This window comes from Triturus cristatus, chromosome 1_1 (assembly GCF_964204655.1).
Source record: "Triturus cristatus chromosome 1_1, aTriCri1.1, whole genome shotgun sequence".
NCBI lineage: Eukaryota > Metazoa > Chordata > Amphibia > Caudata > Salamandridae > Triturus > Triturus cristatus.
The window spans coordinates 28,856,324-28,868,806 of record NC_140579.1 but is presented as its reverse complement, the minus strand read 5'-3'; the positions used below and the strand labels follow the sequence as shown (position 1 = coordinate 28,868,806).

General features: G+C 50.2%; 1 protein-coding gene across 3 annotated transcripts in view; it reads right to left on the bottom strand.

The window, feature by feature from the left end:
• Positions 1-12,483, bottom strand: part of LOC146869225 (solute carrier family 60 member 1-like) — a 227,048-nt gene that overhangs the window by 124,678 nt on the left and 89,887 nt on the right. For all 3 annotated transcript variants that reach the window (XM_085644449.1, XM_085644523.1, XM_085644364.1), the window contains one exon: positions 7,364-7,562. In XM_085644449.1, coding sequence (XP_085500575.1) covers positions 7,364-7,562 — 199 coding nt within the window. The remainder of the gene's footprint in view (positions 1-7,363; positions 7,563-12,483) is intronic.

Below are 12,483 nucleotides of genomic sequence, written 5' to 3'. Positions count from 1 at the left end.
AACAAGCTCCTGGACCCATCTCAGATTGGCTTCAGAGCCTTAAATAGCACAGAAGCCACACTTCTTGCAGTATTGGACAACATTAGATCCTTGGTTGACCAAGGCAAGGTTGCCGTCTTGATCCTTTTGGACTTGTCTGCAGTCTTCAATACTGTATCCCATGACCTCCCTATGTAACATCCTACATGAAAAGGGGTTTCACTTGAAAGCTCTCCAATGGTTCAGCTCCTTGATACACAATAGAACACAGAGGGGCATATTCTCAAGGACCTATCGCTGAGTTATCGGCACTTTATTGCAGCCAAAGTCGTGATAAATTTATCGCCCCATTCACAAGCCGGTGCAATTAGCCGATATCACCAGTTTTCCGGAGATAGCATTCTCAAAAAACATCACCACGGATGACCACGGCAACTATCGCTAATGAGATGCAGAGTAGGCGTTCCCAAACAAAAAGCCACGACAACACCACTCCTCCACATTCTCAACAACCAGCCAGATTGGCGATAAGATCACAAAACATGCGATAAGGCGCGTTAGCAGTAGGAAATTAACCCCTGCTCTGACCTGGTGCAAAGTCGGACGACAACCAGCACCAGAAAAAGGAGCCCAGACCACAGCCACACCTGAAGACCAACAGATGCCATGGAGCCACTCATCATGCAGCTCGGAGCCCCAACAGGGCCACAACACCCACCGCCACCACACCCAGGACCGCCACCCCACCGTACACCCCCACCCCCTCCCCGGACCACCACAGAGGCAGCGCAGACCAAGACAGCGGACCTTCAGAAAACGCACCAACCTCACAGACCCATCACAAGAGAATGTCATTGCCCACTACATGCTCAAAAGGACAACCATCCTATGCATCCTTACCACCATTGCCCACAGGCTGACGGTACCAACACAGCGGACAACCAACATCCCTTCGCAGACAAAGCTGCTGGCTGTGCTGCACATGTTGGCCTCTGGGACCTTCCAACCAACAATCGACAGAGACGGAGGAGTCTCACAGCCAGCCCAATCAAAGTTCATCACAACTGTCTTGGATGCCATCATCAGCTTGGTACCCCAGTACCTATACTCCCCCCACACTGCGCAGGAACAGCTGGAGACTAAGCAAGGCGTCTACGCCATAGCTGGCTTCCCGCACGTGTCAGGGGCAATTGACTGCACACATGTCCTACTTGTGCCCCCTGGTGACACTGCACACAATTACCTGAACAGAAAGCCCACGCATTCCAAAATGTGCAGGCAACAGTGGACCACCTGAGAATCGCCACCAACGTCGTCGCCAACTACCCAGGCAGTGTGCATGATTCCTACTCCTACCGACAGTCCATCATCAACCAGCGCTAACAGGATGGCACCCATGGAAATGTATTGCTTGTTGGCAAATACCAAATGAACACACCACACCCCCCAACTCCACAATCCTGCAACTCACAACTCTGGGAATGCACACGTCACAGACTCACATTCAACATGCCAAACAACATGCCCACCCACCAGACAAGACAGCATAACTTACTGTGGCAATCTGGGCTAGCCATGTACATGAGCCATCAAGGGCATGGCACCTCAGCCACACAATAGCGGAATGTGGGGAGAGGTGGGAACCAGGCATGTGCGACGGAGGCAAGTGACCCATGAATGAGAAGGTACACAATGCCAAGTGTGGCGGAGATGTGCTGGACAGACAGCAGTATCCATGTCCACATGCACTGCTGGTGTATGGAGTGTAGTGGACAGTGGATGCAACCATGTCACCCCAGCCAGTGGGGAAGATCCTGTAAATGTAGCTTGTGACGTCCCCCCCCCCCGTAAGCGTGAGCAGAGTGGGCTAGCCCGGCGTACGCCAGGCCAGCCTAGGGATGTAAATAAAAAGCACATAGCACTGGGTGTGGTTCTCTTCCGGAATGCCCAACATCTCTGCCAGGGCGGCGCCTCCCAGACCGCCATGAGGCCAACGCCATCGCCGAGAGCGGTGTTGCCTGCGATCCTGTACGCCTGCTGCACCCTGGCCTGCTTGTCCCCGAACCTATCTTGCCCGCACCAGCGCACCCAGGCCTCACTGCTCACCTGCCAACACCGCAGTGTGTCAAGGAGGGCCCACCACGTGCCAGCTCAAGCCCCAAGCCAAAAGCCCTCGAGCTTAGCAGAATACTCAGACCATCACGTCCTCCACGACACAGGCCCGCAGTACTCCTTTCTCGTTGACATACTCCACCAGCCTACACAGCTGCCTAGTCGCTCAAACATTTGGAACTGCATCTTGATTATGCAATGGAGTACACACTTTATGGTAGATTTTATGACACTGTACTCCCTTCGATGTGGTGCCACCAACTCTGTGCATAGCATCCGCACGAGACCTGTCTGTGGTCCCTTGCTGACTACTGCCTTCAGCCTACACTGCGGTCGAGTAGGTCACACAGTTGTAACTGAGTCTTGATTTGTGTATGGCAGAGTTCATATTATTGAACGGATGGAGAGGAGTAAGAGGAAGACGTGGTGCAGTCCGGAGGAAAAAGGATCCTCGTACGGAGGTGATCGAACACTGCGAACAACTGCTCTGGTGTCACTAACTCTGTGCATCGCGAGCAAACGACACGTAGATGTGGGCCCCTGCTGACCGCTGCTTCGGGCCTACACTGCGGTCGAGTAGGTCACACATTGGGAACTCAGTCTTGATTTATTCATGGCAGCTTTTATATCATTGTACTGGCCTCATCGCAGACTGCATACCCCTTCACCTCTGGTGCCACTAAGTCTGTTCCCCAACAGCCATGGACGCTTTCTGGTTGTACTTTGGTGGTGACTGAGTCTATGGACTGGAGGCTTGTCTTCATCATCATGTTGGTGATACAGATTTTTGGGTGAAAACGAGGCTGTAGCATTCCATTCCTCAATTTGCCGCTTCCTGGATGGCTTCTACCCGCTGCATCATGCCCTGGAGGATACCTTCCACTGTCCCCCGCAACCCTCCACCACATTCACCTTGGACATCGATGAGGACCCGCTCAGCTCGTGTGGCCCTATCTCACTGCACCGCATGTCACCGTCCCGTGACGGTGTACCTGTGCCGGCTGAAGTGCATCCAGGGCCACTAACTCTGTGTAGCTCAAGTCAGGGACCCTGTCCGTAGAGATATTGGATGGTCTCTGAGATGATGGCCTTTGGGTCATCAACGCCATGTGTCTGTGGCCCTGCACTGTCTGCTGCCTCCGGCCTCAAGTGCTGTCCACCAGGGCTCACACATCAAATCGAGTTCTGACCGGCCCAGTCACATGCCACCACCGCCAGAACTACCTCCAAACGCTAACTTCCAGAGTCAAAACAGCAGTACTGGGACACAAACGGAGTTGCCATCATCTGCCTGATAACCTGCTCAGCACTCCAGGTGCCACTAACTCAGTGCACCATGACTCATGGACCATTTCTGAATTAGTTGTGTGCTGTGGTGAGCTCACGCAGCAATGTCACCTCAGGCAGTGTGGGAGACCTGGGACAATGATGAGGAAGATGATGCATGTGTAACACACCCCACTGCAGCTGCATCAGGAATGACCCGAAGGGACACAATCCTAGATATTTTCTTCACATGAGCACGCTCAGCTCTAGTGCCCCAAACTCAGTGCACTGCAACTCACGGATACTTCTGTTTGCAGATTGGGTGACCTCTGTACTTGCTCCAGCTACCACCATGATGCTCCGCAGTTGTCTCTATAATGCTGTTTTTTTCTGTTTCCGTTTTAATGGTGTTCACTGTTCAAGTTGTTGCCAGCACCAACCACTCCGTGCAGGCTGGCTTACACTCACCCCACACACATCCAGCACAGGCGTCACTGTACATGTGACCCTGGCAATATAGGGGCCGGGCGCACGTGCCCCTATACGTGCCACAAACTATCTGCGTGTGCCCGTGTGGTCATGATATATGCATGAGGGCCCCGGGGCCTACAACATTACATTGTGCTGTGTACAGCGGACGCAACCATGTCACCGCTGGCAGCGGGTAAGACCTTGGACAAGTAGCTTTGTCATCACCCACTCAATACGTAAGAGGAGTGGACTGGGCCATCGTACGGAGGTCTAGTGTGGGGGTGTGAATGATGATTCCAGGGCTCTGGGTGTGGTTCAGTCCTTTGTGGGGTGTAGGTGGTCCCTGAAGGGACTTGAACACCCACGTATGTGATTTACTTCAGCTTCCATGAGCTCTGACCCCACCTGCACCTGTTCGGCCACCTCCTTTTGGCACTTTGACACCTGGCATTGGAATGCGATGTGTGCCTAGGTGAAGTGTTGGGAGCCAGCCGTGGTAGCGGGTGCTTCCTGCTGTGTGGTCTGTGCAGGGGCTGTGGTGTCCTCTATGTAGCTTGGCTGCCCTGATCCTGGGGTGGGTGGCCTAAGATGTCCCAGGGCTGTTGTAGGGCGTCGTTGTCGAAGGTGTGGTGGTCCTCTCCAGCATCACTGATGAGTAGTCTGGTCTGCTCTGCTGGAGGTGTTGTTTGTCCCTCTGCAATGTGAAGGGGAGATGCATGTTGACATTGTGTTGAATTGTATGTTGGAGCATTGTTCTAGTTTACATGCAGACTGTATGACAATGTACATTGTGACTGTTTGGGAGGTGCTGTATATTTGATGCGGGACAGTGGACATTTGGACTACATGACGGATGTGTGGTTGTACATGTACATTTCCATCTCACAGTTTCCTGTTATGTTAGATGTGATTGGTCTGTTTCTGCGTATGAGCGGACCCAGTTGTGTCCTCTGTTCTGCAGTGTCGGTGTTGCACTTAGTGCCACATTGTCGTCGGATGTGCTGTTATTGCTATGTGTGTGTGCTGCAGTGTGCCACGGGGATCAGGGACATGATCCAGGGTCATTGTGGGTGTGCAATGTGCTACACATCGTTGTGAATGTGTGCCATTGTGCCCATCTCCCCCGTACCCCCATGCCCTGGTCATTACTCACCCTGTTGATGTTGTGTCAGGTCCTATCGGGCTGTGTCCGGACTCCCAACTCCTTGCGCAGTCTCCACCCTGATGAATGTGGCCTCCGTTGCCTCCAGCTCCTCCTGTGGCTCAGGACTCCCACCTCCTGTCGCCGTTGCTGCCTTCCTGTTGTTTGTGCTTGTTTTGACTTTTCACATCATGCCAGCGCCTCTTGTCCTCTTCCATAGACCTCCTCGACACCCTGACCACATTCACGTTTGTCATATTGACGTTCAGTGGATGGTGGTGTTCTGTCACTTCCGTGACGCTGATCTGGTTTCCCTGCGGACTGCACCCCGTCTGCCTCTTCCTCTTCTCCTTGGCCTTCCCCGACCACGAGGTTCCTTGCTGGTGGTCTGTGGGGCTCGTGGGGCTCGCGTTGGTCTCTGCACACGGTCCGGGTGCATCCATGGTACTACGCAGTTTCTTTTTTTCCCGCTTATTTTTTGTTGTTGCTTTTATAGTGCATTTTCATGCATGACGCGTGGGAATTGCAGGCCTGTCGCTGGTTTTTGCTGATTTGACGGTGTTATTTTCCCGCAATAGACTGCGATGTGCAAAGTTACGTTAAGCTAATTTTGCGATGATTATCACACGTTCTTGAGAATATCCCCCAGAAGGTCAAAATGGGCCCATTTTCCTTTAGCTCAATAAACATTAACTATGGTTTCCCACATGGAGCCTCTTTGAGCCGCACCCATTTTAATGCTTATGTCTCCTCTCTGGCTAAAATTGGCAGGAAATGGGGCTTCAACGTCGGCTCCTATGCTAATGAAATTCAGCTTTTAATTGCCTTCAAAGGAAGGCACGAGGACACCAGGAACAATCTAATTAATTGTTTGTCAAAAACAGCAACTTGGATGACAGAACACTGTCTAAAACTGAATGCTGAGAAATCTGAGATCCTGCTCTTTGGAGGAGCTGACCTAATCTGAGACGATACCTGGTGGGCGCGGACACTAGAAAATGCCCCAGAGCCAAAACAGGTCGTAAAAAACCTGGGCATGCTTGTAGATAACGGACTCACTATGCAAGACCAAATAAGATCACTGTGCGGAAAAAGCTGTGCCATGTTAAAGCTCTTCGGAAGACTTTTCTCATGGATCCCTTTGAATTGTCAAAAGACCATCACTCAGGCACTAGTCACCAGTAGGTTGGATTATGGGAATGCGCTCTATGCGGGCATGTCAGACTATCTCTTCTCCTGACTACCGGTGATTCAGAATGCTGCTGCTAAGCTTGTTTGCAATCAAAGCAAGTATAGCTTGGCATCTGAGTGCCTGAAGGAACTCCACTGGCTGTCGGTGCGCCAGACAGCCAAGTTAAAACTCATGTGCTATGCACATAGAGCACCACACAAGCTTGGCCCTTGAATTTTTCAGGACAAAATTGAATTCTACACTCCTACATGACAACTGAGGTCTTGCAACCTCGCTCTGGCCAAAACTAGATGCATCAAGAAAACCAGAGTAGGAGGTCGATCCTTCTCCAATCCCCCTAGGCCTTCCCCGCACGGCTGATTATTTGGCATCTAGAAAGAAGCTAAAAATTACACTGTTCCCTAGGTGGTAAATAGCGAGACTCATAGCCTGTATCTTGGTTCTCTACTCCCAGTCTGCCGGGTCATTGAGCACTATCATACCAGGACAATACTTTCCAGTGCTGTGATATCCCTTGGGATGATTGATGCGCTTAACAAGTACAAATAGCAGTTAATGTTCTCCACCCTTCCGAGCTCCCATGATAATATCAATCAACTGTTTGATGCCCCAAAATTAGAAATACACCTCATTTTAACAAACATTATTTTGTCTATATTATTTTCATCTGTCCAACATCCAACATCTATCCATCATCTATCTAAAAGGCCTCAAATTCTCAATACCTCTTCATATAGCAGCACCAGGTTCTAAGTGTACCTCCTGTATTTCAAGAGCAATGCACAGGTACTCCGGTGGAAATTAGTCAATCTAATGCAAATGATGCCTCTGCCAAGATGTCCTCTATGATGCCCCACAATCACAATCCATGCCATGTGCTAACTGGCTACTAAATTTCACGTTATCACAAAGGCATGTGCCAGTTCCCCAATTAAAAAATAACACTTATCATACTCAGACTAGCTACGAAGCACCACTGCTTCACAAAGGTGAGTCTTCACAAGATCTCAACCATGCCATGACTAGGTAGGAGGCCTTAGTGCTGCAGAATGAGGTCTGCCTCCCTCCCTTTGATATCAGCTAACAATGTACTTTTTGCTAACTTGGTTCAGGAGCTCGCAAAGATGCGCATGTGTGGGGAATGTGGCGGGGTAATGACACTCCAGAGAAGCCCATGCATACTGGAAAAGTTATGCACTGACCTGCAAAAAGATGGCAGAGTCCTTCTGGTAGATCCGCACGAGCTGCATGTTGGAGATGGTGTCGATGCCTCCCATTGCCAGACCTGCCACAGCCAGCACCACAGCCAGTGCCACCACATGGTTGCAGAACGGGATGATGGCGAACACAATCGAGATGGCAAGGGAGGAGAGGAAGAGGATGATCAGTGACTGCTTCAACCTGCAATCAGAAGTGCTCAGTGAGCTGGTGGACATGAGCAATGAAAAGGATGTCACCCACACTCAACAAGCATTGACAAGGCCAGAAGGTCATGCCTACGTACGAGCTATTGGCTTTGCCAATGTGTTTTTGCCATGCTGTACATCAGTGTGGCTGCTGTACATCGCCATTAAAAGTTAGTAGTGAGGAGAGTGTTGTGAAGTGGCATAGAGTAGCGTGGATCATTGTGGAGTGGCATAGGTTGGGGTGAATGGGTTGTGGTGTGGCAGAGGTTGGGGGTGAAGGTTTGTGGAGTGGCATAGAGTGGAGTATTGTCATGGAGTGTTGTACACTGAAGTCTTGCAGAGCGGTGTGTCATAGAGTAGAGTGTCATAGAACTGAGTGGCATAGAGGAGAAGTGAGGGGAGTGAAGTGGAGTAAAGTGGAGTGGAGCAGGGTGGAGTGGTGTAGAGAGGAGTAAAGTTACATAGAATGGCATAGATGGGGTGGTGTAGAGTGTTGCAGAATGGAGCGGAGTAGAATGGAGGGGCATAGAGTGTCATAAAGTGAAGTGGCATAGAGTAGAGTAGAGTGTTTTGGAGTGGAGTGGCTTGGAGAGTTGTAGATTGGAGTGCCTTACAGTGGCCTAGAGTCTCGTAGAGAGGCATAGAGTGGAGTGGTATAGAGTGGAGTAGAGTGTTGAAGAGTGAAGTGGCACAGAGTGAAGTGAGATAAAGTAAAGTGTTGTACAGTGGGGTGGCACAGAGTGGAGTGGTGTAGAGTGTCATAGAGTGGAGTATGCATGGTGTGGTAGTGCATTGGCGTTACAGACAACACATTTTCAATTGAAATAAACATTAAATTTGCACAGACAGAGTTTAGCTGATAAAACTATACAGCGCACAAATGATAATGTGAGGAAATTGCATCACTTAGAGTACTGATTTGTTTCCATCGTATTAACATGTATGTTACCAGCACACTTAAGAATTACAAAAACATGTGCTTCATTTGTGCTCTCCTAATTCTGATATAGTCTGAAATAGTTGCACAGTTCATTTACAGACATTTACATTTTGTTGTGTGCTACAAAAATGGAGACTTCTGTCATTAAATGCACAGCAAATGTGACAAGATACAAAATAAAAAGAACAAAATGTATGGGCCTGATAACTCTATTCTTCCATGAGTGCTTGCTTTCTGGAAATAGCCATGCTCCATACGAGGGACTAGCTCAAGCTGGACAGCCTATAACAAGTACAGCCAGCAAATTGAAAGAAAGCAAATGTGTGTTACCAACCACAATGCCAATGGTAAGCAAAGAGCAGAATACATTCCCAGGGAAGCTTTCAGAATGTTCCCAAGACGTCTTAAGCAAACCAGACTGCTGTGCTGTCTGGTAGGCTTCAATTTAAAAAGCACTTTGAGGCACAGTGCGAGCCTGGTATCCTCATTTCAGTACTGTTGGTTTAACACACAATAACGCTTCATTTCTATAATAACGCAGTGTTTTGGCGCACAACCATGCAATATTCCTGTGGCAATTCCGTGGATTTGGCATTATCTAGTACAACATTCCAGTGGTAATGGTGTGGATTTGACACACATCATGTTATGTTATTGCCATCTGTATGAAGCGGAATCTGCCTCTACAATGTCAATGCCGCATTCCTGTAGTTCAGGGTTTTCTACCTCTTAATGCTGGTAATTTAGACTGGGTCGTGATGATTTGACAAAACCAAAGGAAATGATGGACGGAGTGTTGAACATTGCAAGCACTCACCCCCAGTCAACTGATCTGGGTTTAATCCATCACCATTCTTTAGCCCACTCTGCCACCCCAGTTCAGACATGGCCATATGCAAATCAGTCTGACCCTGTGCCTCATGGGAACAGTCCAGCCCGAACTGCCAAGCCATGTCTTCCCTGGACCGGAAACAAGCTTCCTAGGACCGGTTTCTGGCATTTCAGCCGTCTTCAGCCTGGCTTGCTTGAATCCAGTGACAAAGTGAGCAAGGGACTCACGTCTGAGCATACCCTGCCAACTTATGGCGAACAAAGCAAATGCAAAGGAAATGATGGACGGAGTGTTGAACATTGCAAGCAGTCACCCCCAGTCAACTGATCTGGGTTTAGTCCATCACCGTTCTTTAGCCCACTCTGCCACCCCAGTTCAGACATGGCCATATGCAAATCAGTCTGACCCTGTGCCTCATGGGAACAGTCCAGCCCGAACTGCCAAGCCATGTCTTCCCTGGACCGGAAACAAGCTTCCTAGGACCGGTTTCTGGCACTTCAGCCGTCTTCAGCCTGGCTTGCTTGAATCCAGTGACAAAGTGAGCAAGGGACTCACGTCTGAGCATACCCTGCCAACTTATGGCGAACAAAGCAAAACCAAAGGAAATGATGGACGGAGTGTTGAACATTGCAAGCACTCGCCCCCAGTCAACTGATCTGGGTTTAATCCATCACCGTTCTTTAGCCCACCCTGCCACCCCAGTTCAGACATGGCCATTTGCAAATCAGTCTGATCCTGTGCCTCATGAGAACAGTACAGCCCGAACTGCCAAGCCATGTCTTCCCTGGACCGGAAACAAACTTCCTAGGACCGGTTTCTGGCATTTCAGCCGTCTTCAGCCAGGCTTGCTTGAATCCAGTGGCAAAGTGAGCAAGGGACTCACGTCTGAGCATACCCTGCCAACTTATGGCGAACAAAGCAAAACCAAAGGAAATGATGGACGGAGTGTTGAACATTGCAAGCACTCACCCCCAGTCAACTGATCTGGGTTTAATCCATCACCGTTCTTTAGCCCACTCTGCCACCCCAGTTCAGACATGGCCATATGCAAATCAGTCTGACCCTGTGCCTCATGGGAACAGTCCAGCCCGAACTGCCAAGCCATGTCTTCCCTGGACCGGAAACAAGCTTCCTAGGACCGGTTTCTGGCATTTCAGCCGTCTTCAGCCAGGCTTGCTTGAATCCAGTGGCAAAGTGAGCAAGGGACTCACGTCTGAGCATACCCTGCCAACTTATGGCGAACAAAGCAAAACCGAAGGAAATGATGGACGGAGTGTTGAACATTGCAAGCACTCACCCCCAGTCAACTGATCTGGGTTTAATCCATCACTGTTCTTTAGCCCACTCTGCCACCCCAGTTCAGACATGACCATATGCAAATCAGTCTGACCCTGTGCCTCATGGGAACAGTCCAGCCCGAACTGCCAAGCCATGTCTTCCCTGGACCGGAAACAAGCTTCCTAGGACCGGTTTCTGGCATTTCAGCCGTCTTCAGCCAGGCTTGCTTGAATCCAGTGGCAAAGTGAGCAAGGGACTCACGTCTGAGCATACCCTGCCAACTTATGGCGAACAAAGCAAAACCAAAGGAAATGATGGACGGAGTGTTGAACATTGCAAGCACTCACCCCCAGTCAACTGATCTGGGTTTAATCCATCACTGTTCTTTAGCCCACTCTGCCACCCCAGTTCAGACATGGCCATATGCAAATCAGTCTGACCCTGTGCCTCATGGGAACAGTCCAGCCCGAACTGCCAAGCCATTTCTTCCCTGGACCGGAAACAAGCTTCCTAGGACCGGTTTCTGGCATTTCAGCCGTCTTCAGCCAGGCTTGCTTGAATCCAGTGGCAAAGTGAGCAAGGGACTCACGTCTGAGCATACCCTGCCAACTTATGGCGAACAAACCAAAACCAAAGGAAATGATGGACGGAGTGTTGAACATTACAAGCACTCACCCCCAGTCAACTGATCTGGGTTTAATCCATCACCGTTCTTTAGCCCACTCTGCCACCCCAGTTCAGACATGGCCATATGCAAATCAGTCTGACCCTGTGCCTCATAGGAACAGTCCAGCCCGAACTGCCAAGCCATGTCTTCCCTGGACCGGAAACAAGCTTCCTAGGACCGGTTTCTGGCATTTCAGCTGTCTTCAGCCCGGCTTGCTTGAATCCAGTGGCAAAGTGAGCAAGGGACTCACGTCTGAGCATACCCTGCCAACTTATGGCGAACAAAGCGAAACCGAAGGAAATGATGGACGGAGTGTTGAACATTGCAAGCACTCACCCCCAGTCAACTGATCTGGGTTTAATCCATCACTGTTCTTTAGCCCACTCTGCCACCCCAGTTCAGACATGACCATATGCAAATCAGTCTGACCCTGTGCCTCATGGGAACAGTCCAGCCCGAACTGCCAAGCCATGTCTTCCCTGGACCGGAAACAAGCTTCCTAGGACCGGTTTCTGGAATTTCAGCCGTCTTCAGCCAGGCTTGCTTGAATCCAGTGGCAAAGTGAGCAAGGGACTCACGTCTGAGCATACCCTGCCAACTTATGGCGAACAAAGCAAAACCGAAGGAAATGATGGACGGAGTGTTGAACATTGCAAGCACTCACCCCCAGTCAACTGATCTGGGTTTAATCCATCACTGTTCTTTAGCCCACTCTGCCACCCCAGTTCAGACATGACCATATGCAAATCAGTCTGACCCTGTGCCTCATGGGAACAGTCCAGCCCGAACTGCCAAGCCATGTCTTCCCTGGACCGGAAACAAGCTTCCTAGGACCGGTTTCTGGCATTTCAGCCGTCTTCAGCCAGGCTTGCTTGAATCCAGTGGCAAAGTGAGCAAGGGACTCACGTCTGAGCATACCCTGCCAACTTATGGCGAACAAACCAAAACCAAAGGAAATGATGGACGGAGTGTTGAACATTACAAGCACTCACCCCCAGTCAACTGATCTGGGTTTAATCCATCACCGTTCTTTAGCCCACTCTGCCACCCCAGTTCAGACATGGCCATATGCAAATCAGTCTGACCCTGTGCCTCATGGGAACAGTCCAGCCGAACTGCCAAGCCATGTCTTCCCTGGACCGGAAACAAGCTTCCTAGGACCGGTTTCTGGCATTTCAGCTGTCTTCAGCCAGGCTTGC